The 13,392-nt window shown below is 41.4% G+C and overlaps 2 protein-coding genes across 4 annotated transcripts; both read right to left on the bottom strand.

The window, feature by feature from the left end:
* Nucleotides 1-1,340: 1,340 nt before the first annotated feature.
* On the bottom strand, nt 1,341-7,354 carry LOC144204492 (uncharacterized). 3 transcript variants are annotated; one of them, XM_077728513.1, is made up of 6 exons: nt 4,917-7,354; nt 4,730-4,832; nt 4,585-4,654; nt 2,846-3,208; nt 2,156-2,251; nt 1,341-1,978 (listed from the first exon to the last, which is right to left on the bottom strand). In XM_077728513.1, coding segments are annotated over exons 1-6 (3,054 nt in total). In that variant the 5' UTR covers nt 7,337-7,354; the 3' UTR covers nt 1,341-1,976. The 3 variants fall into 3 exon arrangements, with proteins under 3 accessions (XP_077584639.1, XP_077584640.1, XP_077584641.1); XM_077728514.1 differs by lacking the exon at nt 2,846-3,208; XM_077728515.1 differs by lacking the exons at nt 1,341-1,978; nt 2,156-2,251 and adding an exon at nt 3,715-3,754 and having other exon boundaries at nt 3,061-3,208.
* A 42-nt stretch (nt 7,355-7,396) lies between these two features.
* On the bottom strand, nt 7,397-10,085 carry LOC144204564 (nck-associated protein 5-like). Its single transcript, XM_077728624.1, has 6 exons — nt 9,996-10,085; nt 9,748-9,903; nt 9,270-9,338; nt 9,166-9,204; nt 8,968-9,087; nt 7,397-7,594 (listed from the first exon to the last, which is right to left on the bottom strand). The coding sequence occupies exons 1-6, from the start codon at nt 10,083-10,085 to the stop codon at nt 7,397-7,399; spliced, it is 672 nt and encodes a 223-aa protein (XP_077584750.1).
* Nucleotides 10,086-13,392: the final 3,307 nt, after the last annotated feature.

The following is a 13,392-nucleotide window of genomic DNA, read 5'->3' on the forward strand; positions in this document are numbered from 1 at the left end:
AAGCGTCATAAGTGTCGTAAATACTAGATGAATATTAGAAAAATACAATATGCCTTCTCATTATTATGAGCCTTTTTTTGTGTATTTCCGCAATAATAACACATTTTTTTTTCTACCCGTATGTCAGCATTACCAATTTTTCTCTTCCCTGATCGATTAATAATTAAAAAAAAACATTTGCTACTAATACAAACACCACTGCTATTTTTTTTTGTTTTTAATCAACATGCAAGTTAGCATAGTTGGGAAAATAAGAGGTAAATAAGAGGTTTAATGCTACAATACCTCTAAAATATATAGATATAAATATGGCTCAGTTGTGAAAGGGTTTTAAGGACTTTAACGTTATTGCCTTCATTTTCTGTTTTTGGCTAAAATTTACATGGAAATTTAAGTTTGGGGGAAAATCCTGCTCTTTGTGATTTTTATAATTGTGAAAAAAAGTTCTGTTATTTGATTGGACGGATGTTTTTTTTGGAGCTTGGGAATGCAAATATGTTCAATTTGTTCGGTTAAAAAAATTGGAGAATGTTGACAGGTTATTTCAGCCAAATTTTGGATGTTTTCCAAGGCTTTTACTTTATGAAAAAGTCATCTGGACTCCCAAGGACTGGTTTTAGTAATCAACAAGAAATTTAAGTGGACATGTCTTGCATAAATCATGTCCAAAAGTATGAAGAAACCGTGCTATCAATAGAATGTGAAGTCAGCCATTTTGGCTCGAAGTTTTAGCAAACTTGCCCTGGAAAAGTTTCAAAGACTTCCACTAGAAATTATTTCACCGTAAGAAATGAATCTAAAAATCATCCCATGTTTTCTAGATTAAAAAAAGAAGAGTTAATCGCCATTTTCCTGACCTCAAAACAGAATTTGCGAGCCAAACACGTCAAAGTCGAATACACGCTATGTGGGAATGTCAATAATCACACTAAAACATCACTAAAAAGACAGAATACGCCATAAAGTGAGAATGTAAACAAACAGCGGCGTGGTTTTTCCTTTTAGCGGACAAACTAAGACAAGTTAAAGTCGTCTTTTAAAGCCGCAGCGTCAATCGGGGACAAAAATGCCAGTGAGGACGTTAAGGTCCCGTTCCGAAAGTTCGCCAAGTTGCCCCCGATGTCATCGCTACGTGCGGAATAACCGCAAAAAAATGCACCGTGGAGAGATTTGCACGTCCCAGAGTTGCAAAGTGACAGGATACATAATATGTGATATGTGACAAATACTTTTCACGTCATATTTTTTTTCCCGTGGTGGTAATTTGTAATGAAAATGCTTAAAATGGCATTTATTTGCATAAAAAAAGACCATGCAGTAAAAATTATGATAATAATCAGAGATATGGTTGTGGATGTGGGAAAAAGTGCATATTGTTTGATGACCTTAATTTAAAACACAATTTAGAGGATTTGTTTACTAACTGAAAATTGGATTCAATGATCCCTGGTTGCCAGATTCACAAATCCCTCTTTAAAAAAAATATGTTCCATTTTAACGCAGAAAAGATTATTTTTATCATTTGCGTTGTCATACGCTGACATTTGCGTCATAGTGCGTAATGGATGGTACTTTTTTTTTTTTTTGGCTTTCATTTCTTACGTCGTTTTCACCTCCAATAGCAACAACGATTGTGAAAGTATAGCAGCTGTGAGCCGGATGTGAAAAAAAAATCACCACCTTAGGGGAAATAATTAGTTTTTTTTGTTAGTTTTGTCAGCTTTTTGTAGACAAATGTGTGGCCAGATGGTGACTAATGTTGTGCACTATTTCCAACTGGATGACGGGAACGGATGTAGCCATTTTTGCGCTACGTTGTGATTGGATGACAGAGATGTGTGTTTGTGTGTGTACTTGTCGAGCCACGATTGGCTGGTGTGGACATCAACGTTCCAGTCTTGCGTGACGTCCGTCCACTTGGGCTTGAAAACTGGGAGCGTTGAGGCTCTTCTGGAGGAGCTTTCCAAGGTCAAAAGCTCTAGAAGAGAAAGTATTAAAACATGCAATTAGTCTAAAATACACATGTTCCGATCCAACACTATTTTTGGTGTATCAGACAAGATGGGATCCGATTTGGAAGTGTATGACCAATTTCTTAATTGGAATGTACATAATTCTGGAACGATAAAGTCACATTGACGATGGGTGGTCTTACAGTTGGCGAGCTGAAGCCTGGTGGGCTCATTCTGTTGACTCTGAGGGCTTCTCGTCTTGGCTTTGACGTAGGTCAGCCTCTTTGGTTCCAATCCACCTGAGGAAAAAGACACACCAACAGCAGAAAAGGCTTTAGTTTACAAAACAAGGACAACAAGGACTTAAGGGACTCTGTTACAGTTCACCCAATGTGTATTTGGTTCTATTGACCTCCAGTTTTTTTTACCTAGGTCTACAATGTCTTCTGTGTCTGTATTACTACTGCAACCAATGGAAATTTCCTGAATACGGGTTGAAACAAATCTAAATGTACTCTTCCATCTCGTTTAGTTGCATTAGTTTTTCAAAAAAGGCCAGGTACTCCTTGGTATAAATAAATAACATTTGTCGTTTCCAAGCAAGACTATATTTTCTGCGCTAATGTCAGAAAAATGGTACTGATATTGTTTGTGGAGTAAACATTTTATAGTCATACATTTCACCTGTTTTCCAAGCCACTTATCCTCACTAGGGTCGCGGGGGTGCTGGAGTCTATCCCAGCTGACAGGTTAGCTTCTGAATCAGGAATTTTATGCCATTTATTCCTATTTTAAGTGTTAAAAAACAGCTAAAAAACGAGATAAGACTCTCTATCAAAGTCTAAAGGTGTTAGCATCCACCTGCAATTTCCATTGGGTTTCCTTAACTTTACCTTGCGGGGGTCTCTGGGTTCCATGGCGGGTATCACACACACGGGCGGACGTCACAACGGGTTGAGGCGGGGGGAAGGCCACGGGAGGGAAAGGCACTGACTGAACCTGGGCGCCCTCGTACAGGGGGCCGGGCAACCCGGCGCGGTCGTCCCGGAAACCCGAGGGTATCCTCCACCGGGGTAACGGGGGCGCCTCGTCGCCGGGGGAGTCCGGGACGATCCGGGCCGGAGGCGGCTCGGCCTCGGGGGCGGACGAGGGGGGCTTGGGGAGGAGGTGCAGGATGGAGGAGAAGAAGGAGCAGGATTCGGGGAGGGGGATAGTCCCGATTCCGCTGTCCAAGGTTCGCATCTGGCAACCGGACCCTGGGGCACAAGGAGAGCCATTGACGGAAGGCTTGGTTTTTTTTTTGGGGGGGGGGGGTTAAAGGGGGCGGGGTTTAACCAGCATGCGACCACCACACTGACAATGAAATGCACCATGGGATGGCATTCAAATACGCAACATGTGTGCGTATTTTATATGCAAGACATTCTTCTGACTGCATCGTGCCATTAAACACATCTTCCCGTTTTTGTACTATAAATTCAGCCGTGAACACGAAAATATGGCGTCTTAGCATGAAATGTCGGCCATTTTCACTGCACATATTAAAATTACCATACAACGAAGATAAGAGCACTTTTGTCGCAATTTTCCACAAAAAAATGACACGTACACCCAAAATAAGCATCGAAACAATCAGTGGCGATCTAATTAAGAGAATTAGATCGAAAAATGAGGTCAAGCCCTGACATAGGATGACGACAAAGCTGGCGTCGGCGGCGGCGTGGAGACGCGATGGAGGTGACACCGCCGAGGTGACCTTTACCTTCACAAGGCAGAATGTCCAGATTGCTCCAAAGTGGCTCCTGTCACGATGACGGTACATCTTTTAAAGTTCACATTACTACCTCGGGGGTGAGTTATGAAGGGGTGACGCGCGGGGGTGCCGCGTTGCCGTCCAGCTCAATTAAAAACACCCAGAATCAAATTGGAATCAATCTATTATTCATTCCAATGACAATGGCCATTTCATTTCCTTCCTTGCCTACAAAGTCCATTTGAATTTATTTTTTTTAGCCAAAGCCTACAATTATTATGCGTACCCCGTATACTCTGGGCGCCGGAGCCAATCCCAGAGCCAATATGTGGGCCCTGAACTGGTTGACAGCCAACTTCAATTTTGGTAACATGCATTAATCGTTTTGGAAAAGCAAATTATGTATTCTACAGAAATTGTGTTTTTTGTGTAAAAAATTGGCTTTAAATACCTGATCTTAGAATTAAAAAAAATAGTTATTTGAATAAAATCGGTGCCTCTTATTCATATACAAACTATATATGGGCCACTTTAATTTTGGAAAAATGCATTAATCATTTTGAAAAATGATGATGGATTCTACAGAAATTGTGTTATTTGTGTCAAGAAAAATGTCTTTTTCTGGTTTAAAAAATAAAAAAACATTGAAAAGTAAAATAGTTCCTCTTGTCTATATATCACCTATAAATGGGCTACTTTAAACTTCGTTTTTAAACTGTTTTTCACGTTGTACATAGTCCTAAATAAACGTAGAATGTAAAATAGCATATGCAAACAAAACCTTATTATTCCTCAAAAGATAGTTACTATACTTGACTATGACAGGCAGTCGTGCTATATGCTAGCTAAACGTACAAAAAAGTAAAAACAAAAACTTACCGATAACTGCATCCTGTAGGGTGGTTTTGATGAGAGCTCCATTTTCTCCGTCAAATCTCTGGTTCATCGTCTGCATTATCAGGAAAGCATCCAAAACGAGTGAGTTAAAGGCGTACGAGCCGCCACTTGGCGGCGCTGGCCTTACCTGAGCACCCCCGACGACCTGCGTTTCGTGAAGTGATATCCCCGGGCAAGGCATGGCGATGAACGCTCGCACCGCATCGTGCGACTCTCTTCTTCCCGCAGGGCTAAAAACGAAAAAAAAAACAGCCGTTCATCGCCAACAATTTGTCCAGCCAGCGTCACATGAAGATGGCAGAAAAGGACCTTACCACTCTTTTCCGTCACTTTTCCTCCGATCTCTCTTCTTCTCCGACTTAGTCTGCTTCCCTCCCAGCAACGAGGTGATCTTCTGATCCCTTTTTTCGTCTTTGACCTTGGCCAAGTCGGGTTTTTTGGCACTGGGCGTCGGTAGTTTCCCCTTACGGAAGCCAAACCAGTTAGCCAAGGTAGACCCGGATTTGGGTTTGACTTCGGCGCTCCTCTCCTGTTCCTGAGACTTGTGTAAATTCTCCTCGATGCCCAGCATGACCTTCTCCTCGATGGTAGTGATGGTACTCTGTCTCTCCGGTTCTTCGCAGACGGGTTCTCCGAAAGCGCTGCAGAACTGTTGCTCGATCTGCAGACGTCTGGCTTGTTCTCGTTGGAGTTTTAGACTCTGGAGTCTTTCGCTAGAGGAGCCCAGACATGGAGGACACGCCAGGCCTTCTTCAATGAGGAAGTTGTTCAGTAGGGAACGGTTAGTAGGGCAATGGTAGCTACTGGAGCAACTCATACTCCCTGGAAGAACGTCCCCGAGGGAGTTTAAAGAGCTCCCTGAGTGGGTTTTGATCTGAGTGCGCACTTTGCCAGACCGGTTGAAGCTGGGTCGGTCTGCGTAGCGGGCTCCGAAGCTCTGGCTACGAGCCTTGGCACCGTTCATACCCATGACCGGCTTCAACGGGGGTCTGGTGGACACGGAGACGGAACGCTTGAAAAGCCAGCCTTCCTCGTCAAAACCCCAGTCCAGGACTACGGCGCCATCCGGGGCGACCGGAGGACCGCAGGGCTCGGAATCTAGAGAATTGCACCGGGTTTCAATCTTCCGCCGGACTTTGGCGTGGTCTGGCATCATGTGCGGGTCGCAGAGGTACGTTTGGTAGGTCTGGATGCTTTTTAGAGCCGGCTTTGGATCGTCTTGGTTGTGGCGGTTCAATGCTAGGAAGGTACCGCTTTCTGGTCCTGAGATGGCTTCGTGGGATCTGGCATTTGCAGGAAGAGACATTTTAACAGCTCTGGACCCGGAACTTTGACAGTTGTGGTAGAACACGTTGGAGTACGTCTGAGGCGGGACTTCGGAAAGTTTGGGCTCGCTGATGCTTTGTTGGGATCTTTGCAAAATGTTTGGATTTGGCAACAGGGAGGGCGGAGCCATTCCGCCGTGGTACGCAATGGCCGATTCTGAATCTTCTGTACTTGGGAGTGGTGCCATCCTAGAAGAATGGGCGTTAAAGACGACTTGATTCTCGGTTGAGACGTTAGTCTGGTGTCCGGACATGGTTTTCCCAACAGTGGCGCTCTGAGGGCGACTAGCACGGCCGGAATCTGACGAAGTTCTGAGGAGGAGAGACGTTGTCCGACCTGGCGGCATCGGTGGTGATGGAGAAACTAGCTCTGAAGAAAACGGCTCGGCGACGACTTGTTCCTGTTTGTTGTCCGCCTCCTCGTGATTGGACAGAATCTTGGCGGACTGCAGATTCTTTGAGCCTTCATCAACTGCAGATGGTTTCGTCAAAGTGGCGCTTTTAACAGGCGAGGCAAGCGGCGATCGCTGTTGCAGTCGTTCAAGAGACTTGCAAGTAGACGCTGACTCCTCCTCTTTCTCCGTATCATGACCTGAACCATGTAGTTTACCGTGATTGGGTCGTTTATTGGGACTACCAGATTTATGGCTCCAGAAGAGGTTTTGGTGAAGAGGCGAGTGGATATGTTTGTGCTGTTCTGGCCCGGCGTCGGCGCTCTTGCTACGTAGGATGAACGCTTTCCTGGCCGAGTCGCAGAGTTGCGGTTTGGGTTTGAGGTTCCGGGAAGTCCCGGCCTCGCCGTGGTGAGAAACCTCTGCCGACGAACTACGTTGCCTGGCTTCGCAAACGCAGCTCAAAGCCCTAGTGGCCGAATGGCCAATGGCGGGATTGGCATCCCTGGTTCGAGATTCCAAGTCCATGCGGTCTAGTCTGGATTTACGGTCACTGGATCGTTCTGGGTTGTTGTTGTTGTCACTCAAAACGTCACTGAAGTTCTCCTTTTGGACTGGTGGGTGTTCCATTAAGCCGCCATTTTCAAGATGGGTCAAGTTCTTCGAAGTGGCGCTAGCTAAAGGTTCTTTCGGACTATCTGTGCGAACTGACGTGCTATCACTTGATTCCTGACTTTGAGACATCCGAGAATCATTGCTACTCTCATCAGAATCCACTATGGCGATTCCTCCATTGACATTTTTGTTTACCTTGTCCTTCCCTCCCGCCAGATTATTTTTCCCACCCATTGAGTAGATACCCTCATTTGAGGTCATACAGTCCTGGCAATGTGGTACAGATCGAGGAGTTGGTTTTTCCCTGGAGACCCCGGTCTGGAGACGCTTCAATCCTTTGAGAATATGGCCTTCCTTCCAGCCAAAGTCTGGGTGTTGACCCGATACGGAACCAGCACTCATTCTTTTGTCCCGGCTGGCTGGGCACTAGATCGGGATAACAATCACCGATTAATCGGAGACCTAAAATTCCCAGAAGTTTTGAGAAGGGAGACTTACTTGTTTGGACAGGCCTCGACCCTCGGCCCAAGTATGTGAGCCGCTAGAGTACTCGCTACCGGATAAAGACAGGTCACTACCGCTACTTCGTGGACACGTTAGGCTTAGCAGACTGGGCCATCGTCCTGTTCCAATAGCTATCTTTCCATTCCTTTGAATTACCTGTAAAAGAAGTCAATATTTTTGCGTTTCAGTCCATTTTCGAACAAACTGTCAAGGACTGAAGGTCTGATTGAGGCTTCTTTGACATAATTTCATTAAATTGATGAAACTACAGAACTATTTTGCAGTTTTTGGACCGTGTATGAGACCTGAGAACCTGAAATGGGCCCCAATTGTAAAGAGTTAGTTAGCATGAAGCTAGAAAGAATCTCATTTTGAAGGAATTTAGTGTGGCAATTTCTCGGATCATCGTTTATGCAAAATATCGTGTGCAACCTCTGTGGGACTCATAAAGGATGATGTGTTTTGTTTGCGACTTCTCTGGAGACGGGAGCATTTCAAATTCTAGCCTAAGGTGAAGGAAAAACAGTATTTTCCATGGCTGGGGATGTTGCAATAAATTAAGAATTTAACATTTGCGCAAGATTAGAGATATATTTTAATCTAGTCCCTTGGGCCACTTTGATATTTGGTTGATATATTTTAATGACGAGTCTTACGAAAATGGCTTATGAAGTCATGCATTAACAAAACAACAACATTTTAGCGACATTTTACATCAATTCTAGACACAAAATTTCCCAATTTTTAAATATCCTTCAAAGACAAACCTGTACTAGAGGTTTTGTGCGGTAATGCTCGTGTTGTTTCTAAAAGCTTTGAGCATTGTTGAGGTAATGCATACAGATGGTTTACAAAGGCCAAACCTCTGTCAAGTCTAAAAGTATGACCTTTCAGAAAAGGTTAAAGACCAAAGACAGCATTCCTCGACCAGATCACCTCACAGCATACTAAATTAGCGGGTTAGACTCCCCTGGATGCATGGCGTTACATTACGTACCGTATTTTCATGACTATAAGGCGCACTTAAAAGTCTGACATTTTCTACAAAATAGACAGTGCGTCTTATAATACAGTGTGCTTTATATATGGAAAAAAATAAAAGTGTGTCATTCCTTGAGGGTGCGCCTTATAATGCAGTGCGCCTTATCGTTGTCAAACTACAGTACACATTTGTACTTCCCGTCTGGATGTATTAACAATGCAGACTCAACAAAATGGAGAAAAATGCTCAAATGTGCTCAAAAAGCCAGTTTCTTTCTACCACTTACCCATGTTGACTACCACTTATACTACTTATTTATCCCTTACTATTTATTGATTATCTATATATTAGTTTGTTGTTGAGTCCATAGACAACAACAACTTGGCACTGAACATCTCCAAAACCATGGAACTCATCCTGCACTACTTATTAATTCATTTATTTCTTATTTATTGGTTTATGTTGTTGTTATTTGCACACTATGTGGTGAAAGCTTTAAATCTCATTATACTTTTATAATGACAATAAAAGCATTCAATTCTCCTACCTGGGGTGCAGGACTGGAAGACTTTCGGACTCGTTGTTGGAACAAGACGTTGAGGATACGGTTCTGCTGCTCCAGGTCGAAGACTCGCGTCCGCAACTTGACGCATTCTTCTTTTAAGTCCTGTCCAATTCATAAAATGTAGAAAATATATAAGTACAATGTATACAGTTTCTCTGTTGTAATGACATCAAGTCTTACCTTTTGAGTGAGAAGAGCCTGAACGACTTGATTGGCCACCTGGATCAGGAAAGACAATGGACATTTAAAGCAACATTGCAAAAAAATCTCAAAGTCAATCATACCTCATCCAGGCAGCGCTCATATTGCTTCCTCTGGTTGTCGTTTTCCAAAGACAAAGCCGAGTTTTCAGCCTGAAAGAGTCACAAATGACAAAAAACAATGCGTTACGGTCAATATGGCGTCTTCCCCTAATACTTGAGAGCTAAAAAAAATGTTTAGGAAAGACTTTGAGGGTTCTTTTGGACTTGGTTGGCCTCACAAAGGTCACGTCGGCTCGAAACTCGACAATCAAAGCGCGGAAAAGGTCAAACGTGTCCAAGTTTGGAGTCGCAAGTGTTGTGTGCGTTTACTTGAAAGACTTCACTGCGTCCCATTCTCTTGTTAATTGGCATTTTAGGCCATGTTAAATTTAATGAGGGAAGGGAAGCAGGCTGCTCAAGACAGCTGCTGATTTGAGCCTCAACATCTCCTACTCAGTCTTAATGAAGTGACTGGAAAGAGTGAAGAGAAGAAGAAGAAAAAAATCACCCTATCGCCTACCTCGAGAGCTTTCAGTCGTACGAGAAGCGAATTGCTGTTGTTTTCTTCTGGAACGCCGCCGGCCTCTACAGATTCCGAAGTCGTCGTCTCCATTTCCGGAGGAATTGGACCCTCCAGACTGTCCTGCTGCTTCCACATTTCCTCCAAAAGTTTATCCTGGAGAGACAGGAGAACAACTCAAGTACATGTTGGAGGTTTTCCAAGAGCTAATTTGATCCAATAACATGACTTGGGATGTTTTTTTGTACCTTGTATGCTTTCATCAGGTCCAGCGGGTCCACTTTTGGGCCTTCTAATGAATCCTGGTTCTGCAGTAGTGTTCGTACAGTCTCCTCCATTCTGTATTTGGGGAAAAAATGGTTAAAAGTATGGCTAAGGGTGATTTTGTTAAACTTATTTTTTAAGGGATGTTAAGTCTGTCACAATTGATTGGTTAATGAACGGATGGTAAGTCGGAATGCAGACCTGGAAGGACGTTTATCAAAATGCTGATGCAGAGTGATGGCTATCCAACAACCTTCGTGATTACTTGCATATTGTCGTTAATCGTGATGCTCTTTTTACTTGATTATGGAATTATTTTGCCGAATTTGCGCTTAAATTGTTTAATTTCCAATGGAGTTGTTTTTAAGTTCCGACCTTAATTGTTATTATTGAATACCTAATATGCGATGATTGTTACAGCTGTTGTTTTTGCTTATGCAATTGGATTAATCAATAACCTTGTAATTGTTTTGATTTATGGCCTTAAATTCATCAGAGATGCCAAATTAATTAAATATCCTTAATTAAATCAAACATCCCCCTGTATTGTTTTATAATTATATTAAAGTATAATTATTAATGAACCTAACACACCTGCATTTGTCTACCATTCCTCATCCCATAAATACCACAAACAGCCAAATCGGCTTCTGATCATCTAAATCCCAAAAACAATTTCTTTATCAACATTTCTAACCCTTTGATATCTTGTTTTTCAAGCCTTTTATCACTCTGTTCATAATAAAAATACATATTTGGCGCTGCAGGATCCTCCAGAGTATCAGCAGCACCATTTCTACAGTCCCCCAGGGACAAATGTCTTTTTAGGCACAACAAAACTAATGAGAAGCTCCACTTAGAATACAAAAAACGCCCCAAAAATTGAAGGGAATAATTAAGAAACTGCTCTTTTCTGGCCAATGTCCCCAACATGTTTGATTTTGTTGTGTAACTCCGCCCATTTGGCATATTATTCGGCAGATCACCTCGGAACTCATCACACACTTGGCTGAGCAGATGCGGAAATGGTCAGAGTTCATCCAAATATTATTCCTCTTCATCAGGCGGATGGGAAATCGATAGTGTAGTCAAAGTCGAGTTTATATTACATTACGGTATTGCAATGTCAATGGAGCATATGAATTATACATTTGGATTTGTAGTGGGCTTTCTCATTAGGATTTTGTTGAGGGTTGATTATTTCAACAAAGACATGTGTAGTGACATTTTCTAAACTGCTTCACTAATGACATTTGTCATTTAAGATTATCTTAATTCCAGAATACTTAGTCTTAAATCAGTATTCTGAAAAGACACCTGATGAGGTCTGTGATTGATTTTTAGGTTGAAATAGAAGGCAGAATATATTGCGGTATTTTTTTAAGAAATAAATGTACATTTAAAGAGGGAAATTTAATTCAAGTTAGAACCTGGTTTTTGCACATTTCTTCAATTTGACATTAAATTGGACATCTTACAGAGCAAAAATTCTTGTCTTGCCGCTTAATCATGTTTCATTTGGGCAAAATTACTTGTATGAATTAATTAAAAAATTCAGGTTTCATTTAGGCAAAATTGTCCGAATTAATTTAATATATGTATATAATTAAATTTGCTCCAACTGTCAGCACTTGAAATTAAAATGGCCAATTTACAGCTTAATATAGACGAAACATTGAGAAAAACTGTTACTCACAGCTGACTTTTTATGTTAAAAAATTATATACTTGTGCCTAAAATTAGCTTTAAAAATGCTGCATTTCTAACAAAAATAGCTGACTTGCTATTCAACTTCCCCCTTTGCTAGATAGACCTGTCCACCATATTTTGCATCAGCCTAACATCATTTGTTTCCCTTTAAAAGACTGTATTTGTACTTCTATATAAAAAAAAAATCACCTGGAGAAGTTTTTTGTCAGTGTGACCATCTGCCGGGCCCTCCACCACAAAGTCGGCCTTCTACCACACGCAGATGTCGCCGATCCGCCGAGTTCTATCGAGGATCCGGATCGCTATCAATAGCTGCGGGGTACAGAAAAAAAAAGAAAAAAAACATTGTCTTGTTGTTTCGCTACACGGAGCGCATTTTAATTGCACTGAGAATTGCAGATAAAGTCAAGTGCATCTGTTTTTCTCCCTCTTTATGCCTCAAAAGTTCCATTTGTTTATTTATTTTTCCCTTTCAAATAGAACCGGTAACATTAGTCAGTGCAATGCGTATATATTGTATTTCTCATTGACAAATGGTCGTGCGCTATCCTATTAGTGTGCATATTGGGAATACAAATTCAATCAAGTAGTATTCTATTAAACATATTTTATTACTATTAACTATGGGTTGGATAAACATATTTTAGTACTTTCAACTATGGGTTGGATATATATTTTTTTAAAATTAACTTCCGTCAACAGTGGGAAAAAAGCGGGGGTGGTGTCTATCGTAGCGTGCATTCAAATGACACGGATAGGCCATCGGAAAAGTGCGTTGAAATGATAATACTCGCAAGACTGATAAAATCGGGGTCAACTGCCATGACACTTTTGCTTGAGGCCATTTGTGATCTTTGTAGCGCTTTTCCACGCTGATGCTCTCAAACTAAATACACAAAAGACGTACTCTTGCTACTAAAGTAAAGAAAAAATACTATGCTTGGGATAGAAAGGAGCACAGTGAAGGCTTTCCTAGAAAGAGTGAAAAAGATAAGAATAGTGCATAGAAAAACTGTAGGAATATCTTGTACTGAGTGGCACAGCCATCTAGTGGTAGCAGGAAGAATGTTACATAAGGAACTGAATATTTGCTATTATATCTTATTTAAATAAAGTTCTCATAAGTGCGTTAAGTATATTTGACTTAAGAAAAAATAGAGAATGACTATTACAGTGTAATCAATCAATATTTGGTGCATTTTTTGCGGGTATTGGTCAGTAAGGTTATGTTGATCCCTTTTTGTGTTAATATTTCTAAAATGGCTTTTTTTATACTTTCCAATTCAAAACAGGATTATTTAAGCCACCATATAAGAATGTAAAAACACTTTGAATAAAAAGTAAATTGAAAAGAATTGTTAAAGTGCCTTACTTTTCCATAAATATTGGAATGACATCCAGCATTTATGAATACAATATAGTAATATAGTCATAAATATGCAAAGATGAGCTTCAAACATAAAATGTCCACGAGATGGAGTTGTGCACTCACTTCTTCTAGCTGCTAATCTTGCATCATCCCAATTTCTAAAAAGCCTCACATTAAAATTTAAACAAGAGATGGATGAGATGAACATCACGACTCAGTGTGCGACCAGTCATGAAAGACATTTGTCTATTAAACAATAACAATGCAAAAATGGCTAAATGTTGATCATTTTGAATTTCCCA

Source organism: Stigmatopora nigra, chromosome 11 (assembly GCF_051989575.1).
Source record: "Stigmatopora nigra isolate UIUO_SnigA chromosome 11, RoL_Snig_1.1, whole genome shotgun sequence".
Taxonomy (NCBI): Eukaryota; Metazoa; Chordata; class Actinopteri; order Syngnathiformes; family Syngnathidae; genus Stigmatopora; species Stigmatopora nigra.

Excerpts from the sequence above, each read along its gene's own strand:
- LOC144204492 (XM_077728513.1), bottom strand. The coding sequence starts at position 7,336 with ATGAGTGCTGGTTCCGTATCGGGTCAACACCCAGACTTTGGCTGGAAG. Across the intron at positions 3,209-4,584 it reads CCTACAGGATGCAGTTATCG|GGTCCGGTTGCCAGATGCGA; the intron begins GTAAGTTTTTGT and ends CTTGTGCCCCAG. Across the intron at positions 2,252-2,845 it reads AACCCAGAGACCCCCGCAAG|GTGGATTGGAACCAAAGAGG; the intron begins GTAAAGTTAAGG and ends CTTTTTCCTCAG.
- LOC144204564 (XM_077728624.1), bottom strand. The coding sequence starts at position 10,085 with ATGGAGGAGACTGTACGAACACTACTGCAGAACCAGGATTCATTAGAA. Across the intron at positions 9,904-9,995 it reads ACCTGATGAAAGCATACAAG|GATAAACTTTTGGAGGAAAT; the intron begins GTACAAAAAAAC and ends CTGTCTCTCCAG. Across the intron at positions 7,595-8,967 it reads CTTCCAGTCCTGCACCCCAG|GTAATTCAAAGGAATGGAAA; the intron begins GTAGGAGAATTG and ends CTTCTTTTACAG.